General features: G+C 37.6%; 1 protein-coding gene across 37 annotated transcripts in view; it reads left to right on the plus strand.

Annotated features, from left to right (window-relative positions):
* NRXN3 (neurexin 3) overlaps positions 1 to 26,722 on the plus strand; it is a 1,582,316-nt gene that overhangs the window by 1,392,095 nt on the left and 163,499 nt on the right. For all 37 annotated transcript variants that reach the window (XR_009264656.1, XR_009264657.1, XM_058739879.1 and 34 more), the window contains one exon: positions 562 to 733. Coding sequence is in view for 35 of the 37 variants with exons in the window: in XM_058739879.1 (XP_058595862.1) it covers positions 562 to 733 (172 nt within the window). In the remaining 2 variants the exon portion in view is untranslated. The remainder of the gene's footprint in view (positions 1 to 561; positions 734 to 26,722) is intronic.

Raw genomic sequence — 26,722 nt, forward strand, 5'->3', positions numbered from 1 at the left:
CCTCTACTGAGGGTACATGTTCTATGTGTTTTAGACCTAAAAAAAAGTATCATCAGGTGCTGACCTATAATGCTAACCCTTCTGCCATTGCTTTCTAACCATTCAATGCACACTTTCCCTTGGGCTTGATCCCCTCCCACGATGCACAAGCATGCTTATATTTCCTCCCTAATCCTTAATCTAAACTGAGGTGATCTAGAGTCCAGTGTCTAATTACCTCTCTTAGAAAATAGGTTTCATTCATCTCACAGAAATCAACTTTGCAGTGTCACTACACAGTTGTTAGGTAGTTCTCTGGTTCCAGCTTTGATATCTGTTGAGAGCAATCAAATGATGTAACCTGTACAGTGCAGCCTGTGAGAGCAATTTGGGTGGCTTTATACCATTGGTTTTTATGTTCAGGATGAAAGCCCATGGAGAAATGTGGGATACTATTGTTAACTTCATGCTGACAGCTCCCTCTGGGTACCTACAGATTTATTGTTAGTTGGAAGATCAACTTTAAAGGGAGAAAACCTTATGGTTGGTGATAACTATGCCTTTTGTGTTTCTTTATCACAGGAACAGGGGAAAATTGGAGTTGTCTTCAATATTGGCACAGTTGACATCTCCATCAAAGAGGAGAGAACCCCTGTAAATGATGGTAAATACCACGTGGTGCGCTTCACCAGGAACGGCGGCAATGCCACACTTCAGGTGGACAACTGGCCAGTGAATGAGCATTATCCCACAGGTACATGCTTTACTGTCAATGACCACATACCATCTTTTGCTCTCCCATTCTTACTCTAAGTGTTGATTTCTCATAACTGTCACCAAATCATGAAACACTGGATATTAAGCACACATTCATGTGTGTGTGTTTGTTTGTTTTTGTATGAGAAGATAAGGTATTCCTGTAGGGCTTGGTTCAGTGTAGGGAGCTTCTGGAGACTTACTAACTGTGCACTGAACACTGTATGTTAACCTGAGGAATACTGCCTGACTGGCTCATACTAAAGATGATTACTGTAGGTTTTCCAGGGCATTGCGAATGATGACCAATGGAGGAAAGGGGTGCCTTCTCTATCAGGAGCTATTGTTGATAATCACAGAATAATCAGTTTGAGATCTGGACTCTGTGGTGGCATTTAGTCAGATGAAGTTGAAGATACAGATGGTCAGAGATTTCATAAACACTGTAAAATGAAGTTTACTAAACTTAGAATGATGACCATCGAGTCAGGGTAATAATAAGAGAAAAACTAAGAGTGGAGTTTCATTCATCTGGTTGACTTGGCCAATTTTTTCTTTCATTTACACTAAACCTTCCTTGATAATTCAGAGAGTGGTCCTAGCAGGCATTTTAACAGCAAGCAAACTGGTGTGGGAAGGAGAGGGGTTAATCATCTGTTTAAATTTTATGGTCAAGGAGCATTTGCCAACGAACTCCCAGAGCCAGATGGCCAAATCAAGGGCAAAGGGAAGAAAGGTCGCTTTCTTTTAAAGAGATCATTCAAATGATCCATTAGCTTTCCCTCTCATCTCTCACTTCTCCCAGGAAAAGCGCCCTCAATTCTGATCGTAAACGTTCCAGGAGTAGAAGGGAAAATACTGTGGCGAAGGGTCTTTGTTCCACAATTGTATCATCACCTGGATGCAAGAGAATAGCTCAGAATACTGAATTTTTCACTAGTGTGGGCATGATGCTATGTTTTACTCTGTCTGCTACACTTCAAACTCTACCCCATAATTCTCTCACTGCCATCCTGTCAATTAGTGGAGTGAGCACAGAGGAAGGAAACCCAAAACACACTTCCAGAAGTTTAAGAGCTTCGGAGCTAATAATTATCATTGGAGATAGCATCGAGTAAATTTACCTATTTGTGGCCCAAGAATTTTGAATGACTTGAGGGCTGTGATGGTTTTCATGCCCAATTCAGGATTCATTTTCTTTAAAAAACCAATCAGAAGTAATTGTGCTACTGTTTCCCATCCCATAGCCAGAGTCTTCCTATGTTTTAAGAATCATGAGAGCATCTACAAACAGCATACAAGACTCCCAAGTTATTTAAATAAAAAGCCTCACCGACCCATTTATCTTCCATGTCAGTCTCTGTACAATAGCCAGCTCAGCCTTTACTGGGAGTCTCTTGTCATACCCTTAGCACTTGTTAGATTAAAGCACAAAATGACCTCATGCATTTATCTTTGAGCCTTTGAAGAGAGCCAGAAGTATTAGCAGCTACTATGAATTCTTATCATTATCGAAATTTGCTAGACACTAAGAGACCTGATTTTTAAATGTTTTGTGGTTAAACTCTGGGGGATGGTTGGTCAGGGGAATCAAAATAGCCTAAGATCTTAAAAGCTGTTCATTTGCTCAATGGAAACATCGCTCTTTCTCCATGCATGTTATCATTGGCCCCACTGGTAGTGCTGTAGGATTTGTTGTGTTTCTATTAGGAATTTCAAAGATTTCTAAATTTATATTAACCACTTGCCCTGAGCCAGTGTAGAGCCCAGAAGTTTGCTGAAGACTCTTTAATGGCCATTTCATAACCACAGATATGTAAGAAAACCAGTGACCCTTGCTGTGTGCCTATCTCTTTGTATCTTTAGTTCCAAATTATGGGTTGCTTACTATGTTTTCAAAACAGAATAAACCTTTCTTTAATGTCATTGCTTACCACTGAAAACAATTGTTACTAGTAATCCTTGGTAACTGTTATTTAGTAATAATAAGTATTATTATTACAGAGCATGATACAGTATGGCAGTTATAAGTATGGGTTTTGGAGTCAAGTGGCTGGAGTTGGTCAGCTGTTAGTCTAAGGCAGGCTAGAGTAAGATTTTGAAATGCCATAAGCACTGAAATATTTAGTGCCTCTCCCCACATGTAATTCAAAATACAACAACACTGTACCATAAAGTAAGTGTGTAAGAATTTCTAACACATATGATTTTTCTTCCCTGTCACGTTATGCTTTAAAAATACATTCTTTCTCCCCACATTCTCATTTTTTACTATTTTGTTTGGTTCTCTAAGTGTGTATTTTTCCTATTTGTGGATCCAGCTTCCTACCAGTAACCTTGGGCAAGTTATTTAACCTCCCAACCTCTGTCAACTAGTCTGTAAAATGGGATTATGGTAATACTTTCCAGGGGTAACATGAAGATTGAGTTGAATACATGTAAAATGTTCAACCTAATACTCTGTTACTTAATTCAGTACTCAATAAATGTTAGCTATGAGAATGATCAACCATTTGGGTAGCATTTTTTTTTACTGTTATGTATTCACTCAAACAGATCACTTCACTGACTATTAAACAACCCACTGTGCCCATCTCAGGGAGATGCTGTGTCTTTCCTAAAGTCACATAGTAAATGTGAAAGACCATATTCTCCCATTCTTAACTGGGCACAATTTCCACTATTGCTCCCACAAAAATTGGGCAATATTTTGAAAAATGCATGGATAGAAATGAGCATCTCTCTTCTTGTGTCATCTTAAATTTATTCTTTTTTTTTAAGTGTCCTATTACATAGGTCAGTACCAATCACCACGCAGAGGTAGTTATTGTAAGATGTGGAGTCAAAGATCCTTTTGAAAAGAAAAGGTTTCTTGAGCTGTGCTGAAAGACTCATTTGCAATGAGTCCAAGCTGTCCTCCTGGCAACAGTGACAATATGCTTCCATGAAGCAGTTGAAGGAAGACTGAGTATTTGGAGTGACCATCATACTTCATTGCCTAGATTGGAAAATGGCGTTATAAAGTCCAAAACTATTTTTGATTTTTTTAAAGGGTAAATGTTTATTTTACCCTGGAAACATTTTACCTTTGAAACATTCTAGTCTTATGTTCCGCTCGATTCCGTAGGAGTGGTCACCTTTTGATTTTTGGATATCTTCTTTCTCTCCCTCTGCTACTGAAAGGATCCTCTTAACTAAATTTAAAGCATCATCAGAGCAATCTGGCAAGGTTTAATTTATATTAAACTGTGAGATTAAAATACGCCCTGTATCTGGGCATCCAGGAACAAAAGACATCTGGTCAGGCAAGCTTGACACAATTTCTACAAAAGTGATGTATTCTTTTCCCAAGCTATCCTATTTCATTCACTGTGATAAGTATAGAAACCATCAAAAGGACTTTAGTTGTGCTACTTGTCTCTTGCTAATGTCTAAACAGTAAAGAAATATGGAAGAGCTCCTATAGCATATTCACATAAGTTATCTCATTTTGAGGGCATGCTCTCAGGAAGTGTTCCTGCCCAACAGGTCCCTGTGTATCACGATGAATGGGTCAACTCCAAAATCTTCTCATGGACATTCATAGGATTTTATGTGGCTCTACTGAAACATCCCACTGTGAAATATTTAGAAACCAGCTGGGTCCAGGGCATGTGGTATTGACTCTTTGTGAATCAGGAAGGATCCAAAATGAAAGTCATTCTATAGCCATTGGGATCTGATATCACTTAATTCTCAGGATAGAACTCAAAAGCAACTTCTTTCTTTGAACCTGAAAATAGAAAGGCTAAGGAACAGGAGAGGGAAATAAAAGAAGAATCAGCCCAGAGCTGGCATCCAGGTGCTGACAAATGTTCCTTATAAAGCCTCTGATTACTGTCTTGACACAATGCAGTAGTGGGGACAAGAGAGGGGAGGTGAAAGGTGAGTTAAGTGTGAGGGATTAATTTTAGCCCCAGCTCCAGGCAACCCGGGAGGCTGAGCTGACTGGGATTGTTAAAGATCCTCTCTGCCATGCCTGGGTGGCTGGTTATGTCACTGGGGCTACTAGAACCCTGAGCAGGGTGCATGCAGTAAGAGGCCTTTTAGGTCAGAGACAGGCTTCCTGGAAACTGAAGCCTGAGAAGCAGCTCTGACGTATAGGACTTTCTCTTTTCCCACTGCAGATGGTGCTGAGACCAGAGTATCCATTGCTTTTCTTTTTTTCTTCATATTACATGCCAACTCATTGGAAGGGCTCTTGATTGGATTCCCCTTTTCCAGTCAGTAAAATGCCCCCTGATGACCTGAGCTTAAATGTCTGACCACCCAGCTCAGAACATGAAAGATGTAGAAGAGGTTCAAAAGGATGTTGAAGTGGTTCTCCTTCTAGGACAGTAGATTAGAAAACTCTTTATATTTGAATATGTCAAATTCCACAGAATCTTGTCTTTATAAGTATTGAAAGCAAAAACATTGTTATAGTGCTTAGTGATGCTCGAAGTGCCTTCATATGCATTATTACATTGGAGCATCACTCTGTCCTGTGAGAGGGACCAAGTTTGGTATTATTACCACCATAGCCATATTCAGATTACATTTGAGGCTGTGAGGGGCTAAATAACTTACCCAGTATTCACACAGCTGAAGGAGTAAAGCCAAGATTCCTATCCTGATCTTCAGATTGCACTAATTCAAATTTCCTACCCATTTTCCTATTTCTTAGAGTCATGATTTTATTGATACCAACATTAGGTTATTAGGGGTTTTTTTTGTTTTTTGTTTTTCATTTTTTCACCAGAAATATTCTCAAGTAGAAGTCTCTGCCTGGACCAGTTCAGTTAGTTAGGGTTTCTCAACTTTGGCACTCTTGACATTTGCGGCTAGATAATTCTTTGTTGCAGGGGGCTGTCCTTTGTATTGCAGAATGTTTAGCAGCCTCCCTAACTTGCCTACTAGAGGCCAATAGCATGTCTCCAATGCCAGGAGTCCTCTGGGGGACACAGTTACCCCTGGCTGAACAGCACTGAGTTATGGAAAGTCTCCAACATATTTTATTTCAAATGCTTATTGTCCTTTTATAGCTTACACAGTACACATGCAATAAGAGAGATCTCTTTGTCCACATCTCATCTTCAATTATTGAGATTTTGAAGAGTTAAAAACAAGCCTATGTTCTTGACATGATGCTGAAATTTCTCAGGTCTTGGGTTTTCATTAATTCCTACCCAGGAGGTTTTCATTCCTTTTCTTTCTCTTTGCCTGCAAACATTTGAGGCCTTGCCAGATTTGAAGCAAGCATTAAAACAAGCCCCATCTACTTGCTCATTCATCCATTCAGGACCAGTGTTGCTTTCAGTTCAACTGGAGGAAAAATAAAAACCAATCGTGAAATCCTGCAAGGGGACTAACAAGTGTAAATACAATCAAGAGGGAAAGCCCTATTTGAACATGTTTTCAAGACTGTACAGATATAATGGCAACTAGAGAGAAGCTCACTTAATGAATGTGTTTGAACATTGCTAGGTACATTTTAAAAACCATCTTATAAATAAGTTCTTCGAACATTTGGTCACAAAAAGTATCAATTAATCACTCAAACCAGTGCATCCTGAATACTTGGACTGCTAAATAGTTCAACTTGTTGTCAGGAATGAATTAGGAGTCACAAACAGGTGAGTTTCTACTTATAAGGGACTTGTAACTTGTTGGGGTTAGTCTTTGGTGACAAAAAATGTTTAGGGGTGCCTGGATGGCTCAGTTGGTTGAGCGTCAGACTTCTGCTCAGGTCATGATCTCCCAGTTCATGAGTTGGAGGCCCTCTTCAGGCTATGTGCTGACAGCTCAGAGCCTGGAGCCTGCTTCTGATTCTGTCTCTGTCTCTCTCTCTGTCCCTTCCCCACTCACATTCTGTCTCTCTCTCTAAAAAGAATCAACATAATTTTTTAACAAAACTATTTTAAAAATGTTCAAAATCTTTTCAGTAGATTTTTTTTTAATTTTTATCTTTTTATGAAGCACTGTTCTTTAACTGGGCTACAAATGAGATTCTCCTGGGAACTATTATAAACTACCAGTTCTCAGGCCCCAGTCTCAGGTAATCTAATTTAATTGGTCTGGGGTGTGGTCCTTAGATCAGCAACATCAACATCACCTAGCAGCTTGTTAAAAATGGGGCATCTTGGGCCTCACCACAGACCCACTGAATTAGAATTTGCATTCTAATAAGATACTCAGGTAATCCGTGTGGAGTGTTAAATTTGAAAAACACTGGTCCAGGCATCAGTAGTTTTAAAAAGCTCCCATGGTCATTCTGTATGCAGGTAGGTTTGAGAATCACTGTTATTGAGAAAGCTAAAAATGACTATTTTTTCTCCTTTCAGACTGACTACAGGGTTGTTCAACATGGTAACCACTAATTAACCACATTAGCCACACTTGCAATGCCACTGATATGACTGAGACCCTGAAAATTTATTTTTATTGAGCAATTATTATGTCCTAAGCACTGAGGATTTAAATACATTTTTTACATTCAGTCCTCTGGCCAGCACTATGAGGCTAGTGGCTGATGGCTTATATTGGACAGTGCAAGACTAGAATATACTCTCTCTTATTACCTTTTACTTATATAAATGTAAATATTTACATCATCAATAAACTCATGGGCATTTACCTTCATCTACCTTCTGAACTCACCTAATGTATTTCGTCATTGTACAATCACTGGTTAATCACTCCACTTGAATCATGGGATTGTTATCCCAGAGATATAGAAATGGCAGATGCTACTATCAACCAAATTCGTCCAGATGGTGATGGCTACCCTTTTTGAGCATTTCCTACCTACTTCCCACTTCAGGTATAACATATTATTTACCCTTGGTACAACCCTTGCGATCGCTGTTAATTTTATGCCCATTTCCTAGAATAGGAGCCGTTCAGAGACTTTAGGTAATTGACTAGCTCACAGAATTTTTCTCTCAGGTTAAATCTCTAGTTTCTGCCAAGTTACAAGTTAGCATTTCCCTGGGCATTTATGACATTTGCTTTGCTCCACAACATTGGTTAGTTCTTTGGGGACTTTGGCAGCCTCTTTCTTTTCACAATCCTCTTTTACCTTCTAGCACCATCTCTAAATGGATGGGAAGGGCTTTATTAGATGAAAGTCTGTTTTACTGTTTAATGGTCTTGCTTGGGGGATAGGAGTTTTGAGAGGGTGCATAGTATTTTTTTTCTTTAATTTTTGTTTTATCAGGCAACCTTCCTTTCTCTTCCGTGAATTCCCAGCCACAAGATAAATAGCCTCGTCTCTTACAAGTTCTGCTTACTGCTTACTTACTTGCAAGTTCTTATTACTGCTATCAAACCTAGAGTCTTCCTGTCCCTGTAAATGTCTCTTAGAAGCTGATAAGCGTTTCAAGGCAAACTGTGAGCTTTTGGTTAATGCTAAAATTAAACATAACCACCACAAAACGACAAGAATACACACACAAGCGCAAACACATTTATATACACATATATGTTTACATGCACACACACCCTATGGAAGGGAACATTTGGGATAGAGGGAAAAGGAACTCATAAACACATGACACATGGACACAAGACACATGTCCCTGAGACACTAAACCAACACATGACTCAAGGTTATTTATGATACAATTAAATAACACGCAAAGGAGTTTGTAACCATTATGAAGATTTACACCAGATAATATGACAGCAATTATAGTGACTAAAGACATTATTTATCCAGAATTCATTTGTAAATGGGGCAGTGCTTTTGATATAGAGAGTTGTTCATCAAAAGAATAGTGTTTCTGGAAACTTCTATAGGACTTTATGAGGTACACATCTTGGGTCTTGGTTCATGCTTTTCTCATCTTTCATAGACTGCCTTGAGATTTAGAAGGGAAGATGGAATTTAACAAATTAAAAGCCATATGTTAATTATTTACTTAATCATACATTAAATGGTATATATGTTATAGTCTAGGAACTCAGTGAGAGAAGTAAAGAGAAAATTGAGGGTCACTTCCAGACCCTTAAGGTCATTTAACTAGATATGTAAAGAAAAGGATTTCTTAATTTCTGTGAATAATGAGTACATGTACATATAAAACCAAACACTTTCAAGACTAGAAATACAGTGTGGTCACCTTTTATGTGATTTTTAAATTATGCTCACTTGAGATTAATGTGACATAAAAGTACTAATGACATCTCATTCTATGCAAGGCATCTATAATTAACACAGATTCTTCCAAATTAAACCAATCATCAAATATTGCATAATGTCAAAACCAGGCTAAGTGAATTGTGTTTGATTTTTCCTATTGTCACCAAGAAGCTCCAGTTTAGATAGTAAATAGAAATTCTGGTCTACAAAATGGGTCTTAATTATTAAAATTCAGAATCATTATCCTAACGGTAAATTGCAACTATCCTGTACTGTTTTCTCTCTGCCCCAGAGTTAGATGGACATCAAATGCCCTAAGACCTGTCCAAGAGTGTAGCTTTATTTATAGAAAAATTTCCCACTTCAGTCTCTTCAGTTTAAGTCTTATACAAGGTTGCAGGGTCCCTGTAGTTATTTAAAGTCTAAAAAGAACATTGAGCTTCTTATAGAAAGGCGGTGCATAAATATCCAATAATAATAATATATATTCACACACAGTATGTCATTTATAATTCTATAAAGCACAGAGGGTAATGAAAGGCACTCTAAACTGTAAATCACTCAATCGATTGTAATCATATTGCAGCTCATCTCAAAGAGATAAAGACTTTCCACTCCTCTAAAATCCCTGTCAATACCCCAGCAGGCTGAAGAAGGAGCAAAGCAGGGTCAGAGGAGGAAAGAGAGAATGAGTCAAGGACAAAGGGACACTTTTAATCTTCAGTTCATGGAGTGAATGTGGACTGGATTTGATTCCCACTGATACTTAGTTTGGTTTATGAGATGCTTTCTTTTTCACATGGTACTTTTATAGCCTTACAGTAAGTCCCTGATGCTCTGTGTGTGCCTCGATGGAGGGGTTTGCCACATACCAATGATTGATATACGGTGCTGCAGAAGAACAATTGGGGACTTAGGCATATAAGTGGAAAATGACAATTCAAGCCAAAAGCTAAGGTTATATCAAACTGTATGTTGGAAATGAGTGGATAATGGGCCAGAAGAAAATTTATATTGTATTTTCAAGCAGCAGTGACACTTCAGAAGTCTCTTCACTAACTGATGTTGCCTTTTATTAAGAAGAGATGTTGCTAATCCCCCATCCTCATCAACAGGATGAGTTTGAGTGGAGTGATCTCCTTATTATGCATTTATTCATTCCACCATTCAACAAATATTAATTCAAAACCTACTTTGCATATGAATCCATGCCAAATGATGGGTAGATGATGGGAAATAAAGCCTCTGCCCTCAAGGATCTTATAGCCTAGTGAAAAAGAAGGGCATATACACAAGCAAGATAATTTTCATACTTAAATTTTATTATGCAGTTATTAAGTGCCAGGCATCACACTAAAACTTATATTAAATCTCTAAAGTAGCCATAAGAGGAAGAGACTATTTTTATCAACATTTTATGAATGGTAACATGGAGGCCTGTTAGGTTAGCTCTCTCGGGGTTTTATGCTAGTACACAAATACCTGGAATTCAAGCCTGTATCTCTTGGGAGGCAAATGTAATGCTTCTGTGCACTAGACCATATTGTACCTACAGTTCTAAGTAGCATAAGAAGGCACTGCAGGTGACATCTGGATTCAGTGGCACACATAAGTACCTGATGGAGCCTGAGGACCAGATAAGAGTAGCATGGGATAGAATTTGGGATGTGACCTAGGGTTCTCTAGGACAATGCTAACCAACTCTGCTCCCCTACCTACCTAGACATACAGAAGTATAAATTGTGACATGACACCCTGCAACATTCACACTGAAGGAACGAACGGGCAGCCATTGTTCATACCTTATTTTACTTAGTGTGATCTGCCCAATGGTTACAGAAGACAAGTATTAATCTCTTTCTTTTATAGAAGAATAAGCCAAGGTTCTGGGAGCTGATCACATTTGTTGCAGTCACAGGTGCAGAAGGTGTCAACACTGGGATTCTATATAGGTTTTTGTTTGTTCCTATACTCCTCTCTCTTTCTCTTACCCCATATTTCCATCTGTTTCCTAGGGGTACTTCAGTTTGTATTGTGTATAGAGCTCAAAATCATTTGGCTGACAGAGGTAAATTCACATGCAAATTTACTATTGTTTTCCACATCCCAGTGCATGCAGTACACTCTGTAATCACATTATTAAACATTTACTAGAAATGTGTTTCTGCCTGATGCACAATTGCCAGTCTCAATGTTTAATTAAACTAAATTTGTTTTCATTTTAATCACATTATTGAAATGTGGTTTTCTCGGAGTTCAATGGTGAAATCTTCATTCCAAATGCCTGCAAGTATGTGAGAGCTGTGTATCCTGGACAAGGGTATGAGGATATTATAACATATCCTTGAATAAGGGATTTTAGGGGAATAATGTTAATTAATAATACATGACACTGATATAGTACTTATTTTGTGTCAGGCTCACGGATTATCACCTTGAATTCTCACAGCATCCTAGAAATTGATTCTATTATTATTCTCATTTTGGAGATGAGGAAACAGAGTCTCAAAGAGTTTGAGTAATATACTCTCCAGTATCCTACAACTAGTAGGTGATGAGACCAACTTGGATTTGAACATAGGCATGGAAAACCTGATTGATTTATTTTATTTTATTTTATTTTAATTTTATTTTATTTTATTTTATTTTATTATTTTTTTTAACTTAATTTAAGTGTTTTCTACACCCAACATGGGGCTCAAATTCACAACCCCAAGATCAAGAGTCACATACACTTCTGACTGAGCCAGCCATGCACCCCCCTGATATCTTCATTTAGAGAAACTTCACCTCTAAAAGGCCAAATAATAAAAATTATAGGCTCTGCAAATTATGAGGTCTTTGTTGCAATTATTTAACTCTGCTGTTGTGCAAAACAACCCTAGACAACACATAAATGAATGGGCAGTGCTGTGTTCTAATACAACAATTTACAGAAAGAAACTATAAGCCAGATTTACCCATTGGTTGTAGTTAAGGAGTCCTCAATCTAGATCATGCATATTTTGAAGCCTATAGCTCTGTTGTTACTGATCCATTAGCTTTATTTTGTGGATTGTTTTATCTCTGTTAAGAATAAAGGGAACAAGATAATCGCTAAGTGGATGAGTTAAATCTGAGAGACATGAAAATAGTATTGTTAAGTAGAGTACTGTAGACCCACTGGTGAGGTTAATTTAGGATAAAGAAATACACAAGTGGGACACACAATCCATGTGCCTGTACTTAAACAAAAATCCAACCATACACTGCTTTCTTTTATTTTATTTTTTTTTTAATATTTTTTTTCAACGTTTTTTATTTATTTTTGGGACAGAGAGAGACAGAGCATGAAGGGGGAGGGGCAGAGAGAGAGGGAGACACAGAATCAGAAACAGGCTCCAGGCTCCGAGCCATCAGCCCAGAGCCTGACGCGGGGCTCGAACTCACGGACCGCGAGATCGTGACCTGGCTGAAGTCGGATGCTTAACCGACTGCGCCACCCAGGCGCCCCCATACACTGCTTTCTTAACTGAACACCAAAGACACAGATTCAGTTCTACCTTCATTTATGTTATGTCGTACATTGCTTAGAACAAGATCTGAAAATAACAAACTAAAAGCCTTAATATTTCTCTAGTTCTGTTACTTCTACTTGTAACGGTAAGTGGTAGTGATCCAAATACACTCTTTCTCACACACTTCTTAAGGGAGTTGCATACTTTTCTTTTGAATTTATTTATTTATTATTTTAGCCGGCTCAGCTTCCCTAACCTATTCTCCATAGCCCTTCTGCATAAAGGCTCCAGCTGACCTCTTAGCATTTATCTTTTCTTTTACCCACTCACTGATATGTCCATCTTCTGAGTCCCAGAGAACCTTCTTTTCATTTTCTTGGCATTGGTTGTCCCTAACTGGTTGTTGGAAGCTTCCTACTTATGCTTTTATTCTGTTTTTGGCCATTGATCTGCCATTTCTAGGGTGGACTCTTCTTAGATGTGATCCAGTTTATTTCTTTTTGTTCACTTCTAGAGATTTTAGAATCTGTTTCTATTTATTAAAGGAACAAGTACCAGATTCTACTTTATATATGTATGTATATGTGTATGTATATGTATATGCATAGCATGCACAAGTTTAAATTTTTAAAAATCAAACTAAGGAAGACCAGATTTTACTAATAGAAAACGGCAGCCCCTTCACATTTTTCTGACCTCAGTATTGACTATAATAAGAGTCAAAGTTTCCACTCTCAGAGTAGAAAGCATATACCACCAGACTTTGCTCTCTACTACCCAAGCAAAGTAGTCACAGTGGGGGAATCTATTAATTCCCCCCACCTCTTTTTTTTTGACTCAAAGTGGCAATATAGCAGGTGTTCAATAAACGTTAAACTGCACATCTGTGCTGAAATTATTGAAGACTTTTGATTCCATTGTGTATATACAACAGTGTACACCAAGGTAAAGAGTATCCTTTACAAGCATTACATATGCTTAATTTCGGGGCACCTGGGTGGCCCAGTCGGTTAAGCCACCTCTCTCTCTGCCCCTCCCCTACTCACACGGTCTCTGTCTCTCTCAAAATAAATAAATAAACTTAAAGAAATTTTAATATACTTAACTTCATTTTAAATAAAATCCAAATATAACAGATTTTTTTCTTATGAAAAGCTTTTGAAATTTTACTGGGAAATTTTCTTTGTTGTCACAATTAAATCTTATTTGAGATGATTCACTATAGGTCTTGAAGAGTGAATTTCCCAGTGTACTTAGACAAAATGGTAGAAGAGAAAAAGAACATTCAGGCATCCATGAAAGTTTAAAAAATAACTAAATATAAATCTGACATAGATATATATGTAGAGTAAAAATAAATCTAAAATCTTCTCAGACAGCCAAGGTTTAGAAATACTTAGTAGGTCATTTTCAAACCTATATAAAACTGTTGTGAGCTGTTGACTATTTCAAATAAAATAGGAATTTATATAAGTGAAGTACAAACTGAAATAGAACCAAAATGCTTTTAGACTTTCAAAATGAATAGCCAGAATTTTACTGAATTTTCTGTGTGGTGAGGGTGGATCTGGACCTCCAGAGAGGAAAAAAAATGAAGCTAATACATGGAAAAGAAGATATTGCTCCCAGGGGGCAATTGAGATCTCCTAGAGGGGAGAAACCAAGTGAAATCTAACAGTCTTGCTTCATTTTGTGGCTTTCTTCTACTAAGACCTCAGAGAATTTTGAGTTCCAAGAAGGTCCATAAAGGGAATTTTGAAATACTCTTAACAGATCTGTTCTTGAAATAAGGCCACTGAACTGAGCAAGGTGCTTTGCCAACACATTGACTCAGAGTCCTGACCAACTCTGATCCCAGGCCTTTACGACAATTCTCTGGCCTTATTCCCATCCCCAGTAGCTGTACAAAATTCATCCACAACACTTCTTCCAAGCCCTACCTTCTAGTGATCTGGTTGAAATGCACTAGTAGTTGTAGAGGTCACCAATAAACACTCAGGCCAAAACATTAATGAACTTTTCAGCCAGTAAATCCAGCTCATTCTGTGGCTGCATAATTACATAGCTGCATCATTCTGTCAGGTTGTAGTTGCTTTAATTTTTTCTGGTCAATGAGAATAATCAATATAAGTATACTTTGTTCCTCTTGCTTGTGGCTTTGATTTCTTGATTTGTGTCACTCCCCTCCACGGCAGCTACTTTGAACAAGTGAACTGTTAACTGCTCAAGAGTTTGAGCAGTAATTGTGTAACTTCAAACCTCACTGCCTTTTAAATGGGTACTAACACCTGAAATCCGAATTGTCACAGCCAACTTCTAGGGACAGAAGCAACCCTAGTATCTGCATTCCTTTGTTAACAGAAACCATGCAGATCCTTCTGTGTAAGTATTTATTAAGCATCCATCTCTATAAATCTTTGTACTAGGAAGTGAATAATAAATAGGAATTGGACCATTATTCAATCAGAATATATATATATATATTTTTTTAATTAATTTATTTATTTTGAGAGAGAGAGAGAGAGAGATTGCAAGCTTGTTGAGCAGGGAGGCGCAAAGAGAGAAGGATAGAGAGAAAATCTCCAGCAGGCTCTGCACTGTCAGCTCAGAGCCCATCACAGGGCTTGAACTCACAAACCATGAGCCCAAGACCTGAGCTGAAACAGAATTGATCTCTTAACCAACTGAGTCACCCAAGTGCCCCTCAATCAGAACATATTTAAATCAAACAGCATAATTAAGGAAGAAATTTATTTATTTACTAATCACTATGTCTAGGTTCCCTTTCAGAGTCACACCCAGATATAAATCTTAGAAAGAAAAAAAATAATAAAATACATCTTTGGACAGCATCCCTGAATTTGGTTAGATGGGAAATTGCAATCCCTGTTCAGAAATCTAAAAACCTGTAAAGATTCCAATGTGATTTAAAATAAGCCACCATCCCTGATAATCCAAAATGAAAACATCAAAACAAGAAAACTGCATGTGCTTCTCTCACCTGTTTCATCTCTGGTCCTAATTGTGCCTTATACTTAGTCATGTTCTCAGTGCTTTTTGACAAGACAGCAATGAGGCATCAGCAGACACTGCATGAACTTCAGTAGGCAAATCGAGTCACTCAAGGGCCTTCTTTTAATATCTTGGATCATTATTGCAAAGATAAAAGTGGGGTTTCTGAACGAGTAAAATTCAAAGGAACTTAGCAATTAGATTGGTAATAATACTAGATCATCTGGTACATTTTCTTGGTTGGTTCAGAAATTTCAACACAAACGGACTACTCTAATTTGACTAGTATAATTTGCAGTGTTACAGATGATACAGTTTGCCTTTCTTCTACCAAGAAAATAGATCTGTCTTCTTTCTCCTCTTTGGCTTGAAAAGCATTTTTGTTCAACTCCATTATCACTAGGAATGTCATTTGAAATTATTCTCAGTTATTTCTTTAAATCCTAGATATTTTTTTCTTATAGATATCTAGGAGCTGTTTCTTGTGGAAAGGTACAAAGCTCTATGGAGAATATATGAAGACATTCTCTCCTTTGAGATATTTATAAATTCTCTCTATACAGGATACACACACACACATCTATGGGTAAATACTAAAAACCTTGCATTTGCGTCAGCACAAATAAATATGTTGAAGCATAAAATAGCCTAATCTTTAGATAGTCCTCAGATAACCAAGATTTAATATCATGTTATTTAATATTTTATATTAAATAGTTAAAAGAAGGGAGAGTTATTAATATTTTATTAATATATTTCAAATTTATAGGTTTTAAGAGGTTATAAGAACCTTGGTAATCATTTAAACTTTCAAAGATAATAAGTTAATAATTTATTGGAGTCAGAGCACCTGCCTCTGTTTGAGGTAGCAGTAGTCTAGTCATCAATTTCGTGAATATTCTTGAGCACTTAATATGTGTCAGTATTTCATGTCACTCTGTGTTAGAAAAGGGATTGTGGAAGTAGGATGGTGTGAAAAGATTTTTCTTTAAATCTTGTTTGTAAGGTGATTGTAGTTCCATACCAAACAATAGCAACATTAACAAAACATGCCCTCAAGAACTGATATTCACTTGCAGGATAGAGGAGTCTGGGTTCTAGGTAAATATTTAAAAAAAAATTTTTTTTAACGTTTATTTATTTTTGAGACAGAGAGAGACAGAGCGTGAACAGGGGAGGGGCAGAGAGAGAGGGAGACACAGAATCTGAAACAGGCTCCAGGCTCTGAGCTGTCAGCACAGAGCCCGACGCGGGGCTCGAACTCACGCACCGCGAGATCATGACCTGAGATGAAGTCGGCTGCTTAACCGACTGAGCCACCCAGGCGCCCAATAGGTAAATATTTTAAATGTATGGATAATATTGCAGAATTGTTGACCACTTTCTTAAAAGTATTAAAAAAACTGATTTTCTTTTAAGAAATTGATATTCTGGCCAATACATTTACAATTTGAACTAATACTTGAGTTGTGACTTGAAACATGACATACTTCTAATTATTGACAACTATGTGTCATTGGAGTTGTCAGTTAAAACATCTAGATGTTAGTTGTTCTTACTCTTTAATCCCTTAGATTTTGATTGTTTTGATGCTTCTTTCTACAATCCAACTGCCATGCTAACGTAATACAATTCTGACACCAGCTATTAAGTCCTGGAAAAATAACTTCTAAACTCTCCTCAGTGAGTTTATGAAGGTCACTTTTTGCTGATCCATTAGCTTTAAAAGGAGTTGAAGAGGCAGGGCCTGCTTTTTAAAAGCCAAAATTGCAAGGTGGGAATGTTGTTTTGTCTGGTTTTGGTCTTCAATTCAGTGTTTTGCTTTGTTTTTATTGTCTTGTATTAGTAGGGAGTGTGGTGAAGCTGATCTTTCTATTCTAAGCCTCAGGAACGCTATTTGTAATCAGTGATTATTCATATCCTGCAGGAACATCAATGGTTTGCTTTGGTTCGAAGGTTGGAGTAAGGGATGGGAGTAAAGGCAATGTTAGCTCAGAAAAAAGGCAATCCTTCTCTATTCCCCACGGAATCCTTTACGGAGTAAAAAAAAAAAAAAAAAAAAAAAAAAAAAAATCCATTGGTAAGTAGGGGCTACAGTTCCAGAACATCTTGCCATTAAGTCCAGCCTGCTTTTCTTACAAGCCTCTATCTACCCCTCATTTGAATAGTGATGACAGGAGGTTACATAAGTTGCTGAATAGCCCCTTGTTACCTCTAGAGTCAGCCCCATCCCCTCCCACTCTTAATCTGGTCCAAGCTAGAAATGGGGACCAGAGAAGTATCAGCGCTTCTCTGGTTTTCCTGCCCTGTCCCGGCTTCCTCAGCTTCCTGACCTGTCCCTCTCCTCTGAGGAGCTGTGTTACTGCATCCCTTTCCTTCGAATAGATAATTATCTCTTAAGAATGAACAAGAGAGCTAAATATAGGTGGCAGGTCCTGATGCCTCCCTGTCTCCATTCCAGGACCCCTAAGGCTTGCACCACACAAGCTCCTCTGACTCCACAGATAGCAGCTGAGCACCTCCCCCTCTTTCTGTTGGTCCTTGATGGAAACCCTCACACAGGAAGTTGCTTCATTTACCCAGTCTCTGCTTCCCAGTCCTTGCTGGATTTCCCAACTCCCTGGCTGTATATGAATAACAGAATTGTTCCAAACCTTTGTTACTGATTGGCTCATGTGTCTGTGGGTCTTATAGGTGTGTTTTTCGGCTGGCTTGGATGGAGCTAGATGGTCTTGACGGCCTCCCGCCCATGTTTGGGGCCTCAGCTAAACTGGAGGAGTGGCTTAGATGGCTGGGGTCTTTCTTCTCATGATCTCTCATCCTCCAGGAGCTGAGACTGGTTTTGGCTTTCTTGATATGGCAATCTCGGGCTTCAGCAGCATGAGAGGGCAGCACTATCATGCCAAGGCTATTCAAAACTCCACTTACATCCTGTTTGCTAATGTGCCCTGTGCAAAACAAAGCAAGTGTCAGGGCCAACCCAGAATCAAGGGGTAGAAAAGTAAACTAAAGCTCTGATGGGCGGAGTGGCAACGTCTCATTGCAAAGGAGCGTGGATATCAGAATGGAACTGTAGCTATTTTTCAGAGAGCTTTAGTAGGAAGCTTGGGAAAGGTTGTCACAGCTGTAATTGTATTTCCTTACACATTCGTTCTCTCAACCCTAAATTCAGGACTCAATGTGAAGTTGTAAACTAGTGGCTTTCACTGAGGAATTGTCCCCTCCCTACTTTTTTTCTTTAAAGTATGACACTTTGGAATTAATCTTGGCTCTAACTGCCATATCATATGGCTGCCTTCTTCTTTTTTTTATTTTCCTCAGCATGTCTTATCACTGTGTCTAAATTGAGTTAATTGCTTTTTTAAAAATTAAATGTCCATTTTTTAAAATTTTAATCTTGTTTTTATATTCCCTTTGTATACTTTCAAATACTTTATCTGCTTTTGTTTTGAGTATTTGTGATATATTGGTGTTATTTATGAAAAGAGTTTAATTTGTATAGGCTGTGTTGTCCGTTTCATTTTTTTTCCTTTGCTTTTCTTCTCCCCTCCCCACCGCCCCCCCGCACCTTTTTTTTTTCTTTTTAGCAAAGATAGTTATGCTATAAAAACAGTCCCCTTGCTGATCTATAATTTTCTATAGACATTTTCTCTGAGCTCCGTGCATTGTTTATCATTACCCTTTGTTTATAGCCAGATTTGAGGCCGTGCTGCAATTCTCATAAACAAATCAATTTGAATTAATTTGCCAAGTAGAGTTAACGAGGCATTGTATGAATTCAAGATATACTACAACTATTGCATTCCCTGAGGTCATTTCCTCCCGGGGAAAATTTTGATTCTTGTACCACATTGCAGTAGTGTATATCTGACCTTTGAATCTTGCACCAAATGATGCGTGGCTGCCAACTGGTTCATTTTTTGAAAAGCCTTGGAAATGCCATCTAACCAAACAAATAGGAGTTCAGACAATTCTTTAATTAATACCTTTGATGGGGGGGAGGGTTATCTTTAAAATCTGTAGTCTCTGATGCTTGCCTATGCTAGGAGTCCTATTTCCAGTGACATTTTAAATGGGAAGGTTGAGAAACATTCAAATAGGGAAAATATATTTCTTAGATAATCTTTGAAATCCCTTCCACCTTAATATTGTACATCCCTTCTCCCAAAATATAAACTGTAAGTTCCAAAGAACTCTACTCCCAGAAGCAGCATTTTAAACTATAAAACATAACAACATTTGCTTAAGCAGGATCTCTGTGGTTGTGTATCCTTCCCTTCAAGCCCACCCCTTCACCCTTACATATCATCTGTCACCAATGCGTCATCTAGAAAGGAAAATTTCCCTCAGAATGTAAAAGCTCGGGGGGTGGGAAGGAATGTAAAGGCCAGTAAGCACAAATGAATAGGAAAATCCAGTTCTCCTTTACTCTGAGGAAATGGTAATAGAGTTTCTCAAGGGAGTTCAAATCTCTGGGTCTTAGATGTATAATTTCCCTGATGCTTAAGGAATTGAACCCAAGCCCCCATTAATGTCTGCTCAGTCATAAGAGAAACTAGGTTGGGAAAAGTGTCCCAAATTTTACATTGTAAAGAAGGATGAATCTCTTAAATTTGAGAATGATACATACAAATTCTCAAGTGTTTTGTGTAACAGAAAAATCATTATGCATTTAACTGTATTTAACAAAGAATCTGATAATGGCTAAGGACTATCATGGGCTCATCAAAACAAGTCTTACCAAACTAGTCTAATTCCCTTTGGATGACATTAGCAAACTGGCAGATGAGAGAATGTTATAGACACAGTGTATCTTCATTTCCCTGGAAGAGTATAATATCAAGAGAGCTATGACAGTGTCTTAAGAAGATCTGCCTCTAGTTGAACTGAAACAGTCAGATGAAGCTTTTTATTTCCCTGTATCTATTGCTGTGTAACAAATCACCCCAAAACATAGTGGCTTAAAACAACAAAAACTTACCATCCCACAGTTTCTGTAGGTCAGGATTTGGTAGCAACTTAGTTGACTGGATCTGGATCAAGGTGGCTGATGAGTTGACATCAAGATCGCAACTGGGTCTGCAGTCATCTCAAGACTTATATAGGCATGGAGGGTCTGGTAGCCTCAGGTCCTTGAACATGTAGGTCTCTCCAAAGGGCTTAAGTGTCCTTATGATATAATACTAGCTTCCCTAGAATGGGTATTGAGAGGGAGTGGGAGAATGAGGGAGGGAGAGAAAATGAGAGAGAGAAGTCACAGTGCCTTTTTTGACCTAGTCTCTCAAGTCACACACTGTCACTTCCAACATACACTGTTCTTTAGAATTGAGTCCGTACTAAGTAGAGCCCACATGCAAGGTTGGAGAATCAAGCCCCGTGTCTTACAGAAAGGAGTTTTAAAGAATTTGTAGACATTTTAAAGCCATCACAAAATCCTATTCTGTAAATTTTTCAGGGTCTTGAATAAAAGCACAAAGTTATGCTTATCAAATTTGCAGATGGCATAAAGCTGAGAAATGTGTCTCCTACAAGAGACAAAAGGCCTAGAGTTAAGCATTTTCTTATCAGGTCGGAATGCTGCTATGAAAGAAAAATGAATAAATTTAATGGGGTGTAATTGAAGTCCTGCTTTGAAGTTCATAAAGTGTGTTGCATGACCGTAAGATGGCCAAAACTTTGCAGAAAGCAATTCAGTTAGAAATCGTGCTGGGTTTTAGTTGGAAATAAGCCTCATGTGTGACAGTCCCATGATGTGGTTGTTTAGACAAGTGTTGCAAACCAGTATATTAACCAGATCAAGGGTGGGTAGTACACAATACAGTGACTGTGGTCTTTAGATCCCTTGGGAATAATATATTCATTTGTACGTATAAGGTTTGAGGTTGGTCTAGAAGACCTATAATTTATAAATACCAGCAGTTCCGTCAGATCTAAACAGAAGAATTCCGACAGTATTGGTTTATCATGGTATCAGACATGTTGATATTGGTGTGACTTTCCTATTGATGAGGATGAAAATGTTTATATTTGTTACCCATTAAAGTTGTCCTTCCATACTTCCTACCTATCCTCTGAGCTGTATAGGAACACTGCACATGCATGATATTTTTTTTTCTTTTTACCAAATATTCTAGCATTCTGCCTTTAAAAACATTGACTTTGATTTCCTCTGCATGACAGGAATGAAAGGGAAAAGGGAGTGGAGAGAGGAAAGTTGCTAGAAAGAAATGAAAGAAACAGATTAAAGAGACACAAGAAGACACAGGGATGCATGAATCACAGGGAAGAATGACCCCAAAATAACACTGTGGCTTTTGCCTCAAGGAGGAAATAAGTGATAAGAATAAAAGGCGCCTGGGGGGATCTGGAAGGGGTCATATGTCAAATGGTTGAAGACTGGACATTAGCGCTTCATGTCAAAAGGAAATTTGAAAAGACTTGACACTAAAAATTGTGTAGTGAAGTAATTTTTGTGAGTTTACCGTCTTTTGAGTTTAACCCTTTTGAATTGGGCACTATTTTAATAATAGCAACAATAGTGACAAGTCCTGTATTGAGCACTTAAGTCGTGCCACACATTGTACTAAGGACTTTATATACCTTTAGTTCTCACCACAACCCCATGTTGCAGTTATTATTATAATCCTCATTTTATATATGAAGAAAATACAGCTTGAAGACACGAGACATAGATATTTTAAACATGTTTACCAGAAAGGAACTAGACAAAATTCAGACATTGCTATTGACTAGTCTAGCTTTAGTTCGTATTTTGGAATAATTATGGAAGGAAATAAAATTTTGTAGCCTATTTATATTTTAATTTGTAGCATGTCATTTTTGAAAGTGGCTCTTAAATAAAGAATAGATGCTACATAGATCTATTGTACTGAAGCAGATTCCATTAGAAATTGCTTGAAAATATTCCTTGAAATTATGTAAACAAATAAAGATATTGCAGTCCTGTTTTAGTAATATTTCTGGGATTGAAAGTATCCTTTATGGGTGAGGAGAAATGAGAAATTTCAGGGGAAAAGGGCTTCAGAAAGAGAGTTGAGACTGGCATCAACATGCAGGGAAAGGGTAGGGACTGGTAATATATGTTCTCATTGTTGCATCAGTGTAAATGGTCTTTAATATAATTACATTTCAACAGAAATGGCACTTTCATTTAGATTTGGGATATGAAAGAGAAGTTCAATGTTAACGTATTTGCACAAAAACTCACCTCAGCCAGGAACAAAGATTAAGGAATTGAGACATGGTCACTTGGATACCTGGACATTGACCAGGGTTACATCTCTAACATGGTCCTCATCTCTCAACATGTGTTAGGGAAAGATCCTGAGAATTAAAATAAATTGTAAACTCTCCCCATTCTCAACCTCTTTGAACACCTCCTAAACTAAGCTCTTTCCTGGATTATTGCATTTAATTTGTATAAAACCTTGCAATAAAGGTTATTATTTTCTTCTTTTTTTTTAAGTGAAGAAACTCTAGTCATCTAAAGTAAGTAAATTGTTCAAGTTCACAGAAATGGTAAATGTCTGAGATAGGATTTCACCCAGAGTCTCTCAGACTCCACAGCCAATGCTCTTTTCGTTCATGTTTGAGCCATCTTTGCTTCAACAGCTTAACTCCAGTAGCCTAGAGATGGTGAATTAATACAAAATTACTTTGATACAGGAAGGGAATAATATGGTTTTCCACATATGTCTTCCATTCCTGAACGTTTCCAAAACACATGAGATAGTAAGATTCCTTGGCCAAGTTAGGGTATGCCTGGGTGACCCGTATGGCTTTCCAGAAGCAAGCATCTCATCACTTGGGAAAGGTGGATCCCCTGGCTCACAGAACCACCCAACTAAGTCTGGAGAATCTTGCTTACTTAATAATTGTGCTCTTAGTCTGTTAATTCACTTCCCCCAGTTGATCAGTTTTCTCCTCCAAGAGATTAATTTCTTTCCTTGGCACATGGTAGGATCAAGCTCATAGTATATAAATAGTTCTTTTTTCTTTAGCCCCAAAGGTGGTTTTGAGGATTAATGAGATGATGCTTATAATTGCATTTTGAACTTTTTGGTTGAAAGGCGCTTTATAAATACTAGTTATTTGGTTTTTGTTGAGGTCTAATCCATCACTTACAAGTGGCCAAACATTCAGGATGCCCTCTGGGTAGCACAGTAGCCCACTTTTTGACTCCGAGAGGAGTTCATCTGAGTCAACATCAGGAAGGAGACCAGAGCCAAGCTTAGAGAATTTCCCCAGTTCCTTTTCTTTAGTGTCTTATATTTGCTTTGAAACTCACGAAGTGTTCTTTAGGGAGAGAGACTTTGTAAGAACCTCTGAAAGCCCTACTACTTGAGCCTACTCACATCGATTTTCTTTTGCCTCTGGCTTTAATACATAGTATTCATTCTTTGACTGTTCGTTAGACCCATGGTCTCATTTTTTAGTGTCAAGAAAACAATAAACAAAACCTTTTTTTCCCTTTTATTCTAGGACTCAAAACAAAATGCAAAAAAAAATACCTCTGGCATTAATTTTGCACAGATGAATGCTGTTACAGTATTCCTATTAGCATGTCCATGTGCTTGACAACATTTCGGATGGTATTTATAAGAATTTTCTGCCAGCCTGGTGCAAATTGCCAGAACCTTTAGGACACTCTTCCTCAACACAGAAGCAGTATATCCTCATTACCTGTGGCTGGACCAAGAAATCACATTAGTCAATGACTGAATTGTTCCTTTACTTTCAGTGGTTTAAGAAACCCACTTTGTTTTGGAAATGGTGTTAGCTGAGTATATTTTAAAAGATTCAGAAATCTAAAAAGAGCAACAGCTAGGAGATTTAGGGGATATTTAGGATGTTTTATTTTTCTATGTTTCATTGATCTTTGAAAGATAACCTTTGTCAGACCAAATGGAATATGCCCATGTTTTGAATGGAGGCCTGGTAAAGTCCTGAGGCCATGGAAGTACACCCTTTAGATCATTAGGGAACAACTGAATTGTATTAATAATGGTTTTTAAAACTTGAATGTTTTTCATACTCGTGTTCTGAATATGCTGTACCTCTTATTATCTTATACTAGGTCCAATGGTGAATTGGGAAATGGGGAAACTGAGGCCAAGTCACTTGCATGAGGTCACACAGCTATTAAATGCTAAAGTTAGAACCCAAAGCTAAATTGGTCTCCAAAGCCCATGCTTTTAACTCCTGTGCTGTATTAATTATGGCTTAAAGAAACTAAGTATAATAGCTAATGAATAGGATCTGTGTTTGGACCAAGAGAGTATATAAAGGTGTTGTAAAATTTATTTTCCTTGCTATACAAAAGTTCTCTGTATCATTTCATTCTTCTATTTAAAGAATACTTATTCCTTTGGGACTGACAACAAATTTCAAATTTACTCTTCTGGGAGTGCTTGACAACAAAGAGGGTCTGATGTATTGGGGAACTTTGAAGGGTCAACTTGCCTTCTTTGTCTTACTTACTCTGTTCTCTTTTTTTTATCCTAAATAGATTCACTCAAATGTAAGAAACATGAGGTATTTCTGAATAAAGTTTGAAGCTATGTATGAACCAGTTGGGCCTCAATAATCTCACCTCAGAGTATTCTGTTCTTCACAATATTATAATTCAACAGTGCCTGTTGTATGCGTCTCCAGGAGTTGAAACACTTAATAATCAGAAGCAATGATACAAATGCAAGTGAATTTAGGAGGCCAGTGGCATAAAAATATCAATTTCTGATAAAAAATGCATGGACGCACACACAAATACACTCACCTACACACCTTTATTTTAAGTAGAATAAAATGTGACTAATTTCTTTTCTAAAGCTCAATTCTTTGTAGGTGAGTGTCACATCTATATAGTAATTTAAGAACTGTCTATTTAAAGATCTCATGGTATAATTTATAGATTTCTCAGTGTGTTTGAGAAGTATGGTCATTACATTTTGTTGGTCTAATTAGTAATGCACATATGTCTAGTTTTAGTGACATCATGACATTACTGTTCATAAGGCCATTCTTTCTTGAGGATATCATTACTTTCTATTGAAGAATTGATTTCACTGTTTAAATTTTCATACTGGTTGCTATATGAAATGTACAACTGAATGTCATTAAGGATTTAATACGAATGTACATTAATTTTTACAAGGTTTGCTCAGCTTTCAGGGTACTCGCTCTGTATGAATTCTTATGTTTAGAAGGTTGTTTACTCTTTAGTCAGTCTAGCAAATGGGGCTTGGGGTAAATGAACTCATTCTCATGCACATGTTTCTAAAACAGTTCTTACTAATGTTTAAGATAAATTAAAATAAAAACCAACAAGAACATGAAAAGAGACTAAGAACAATGTTAATGTGGCAATTTAAACCGGTTTGGTTTTCCAAATGACCTTCCATCTTTCACAACTTTTAACAGTATGCAAGATCACTATCATTAGTGCCAGACACTATCAGTCTGGTGTGGAAAACTTAAAACTTTTTTCTAAATGTCTTTAAAGCTGAGATGGAGAAGAATGACTCTCTCTCTTTCACTTCCCCATGGGTCTAAGGTTGAATCATGGCTATGCTGTCCTCCCAACATATCGCTTATTGATTACCCAACATAGTTTTCTCTTTTACTAGCGTGTACCATGCCTCAAAATTATCTTCTGTAGAGCTTTAGGTTTGAGACAGAGTGTATGGGGAGGGCATGCTTAGGAGGACCAAGAGCCCCTATGTATTTAGAGAAAGTAAATCATTGTGCTTTCTAATTTACTTAATTTAGTGCATATACAACTCTGGCAGTTTGGAATTTTGGATACTACTGATTTTACCCTGCATGTTTCTAAGAATATTTAGCTTTATATTTGCTATCGACTTCACTAATCCATTCCACAGTGAGTGGAGAGACGGTTATCACTATATTAATGTTGCAGCCAACAACAAGTTACAGAAAACCCAAAGTAATAGAATATATTTAAGGTGAATCTGGCACAACCCATTTGCCATCTTTCAGTATAATGCTTTGTTGTAACTAAAACTTGAGAGGGGTCAAAGCTTATGAAGATGGATGGTATCCCTCGTGTTGTCTGTCTTCTTTAGGGGTAAGATTAACAGTTAGAGATATAGGTTCTTTTCAGAAAAGTGCATGCTCCTTTTCTGTGAAGACATGTAAGAATTTACCCAACTTCATTTTGGATTAATAGAATTCTGAATACCCAAATCTACCAAGGAGGATCATTATGATAATCTCTAATTGGTAACTACATTAGCAGATAAAACTAACTTCTTTTGCCCTGAAGTTTGAAACACCA

This window comes from Neofelis nebulosa, chromosome 7 (assembly GCF_028018385.1).
Source record: "Neofelis nebulosa isolate mNeoNeb1 chromosome 7, mNeoNeb1.pri, whole genome shotgun sequence".
Classification (NCBI taxonomy): Eukaryota; Metazoa; Chordata; class Mammalia; order Carnivora; family Felidae; genus Neofelis; species Neofelis nebulosa.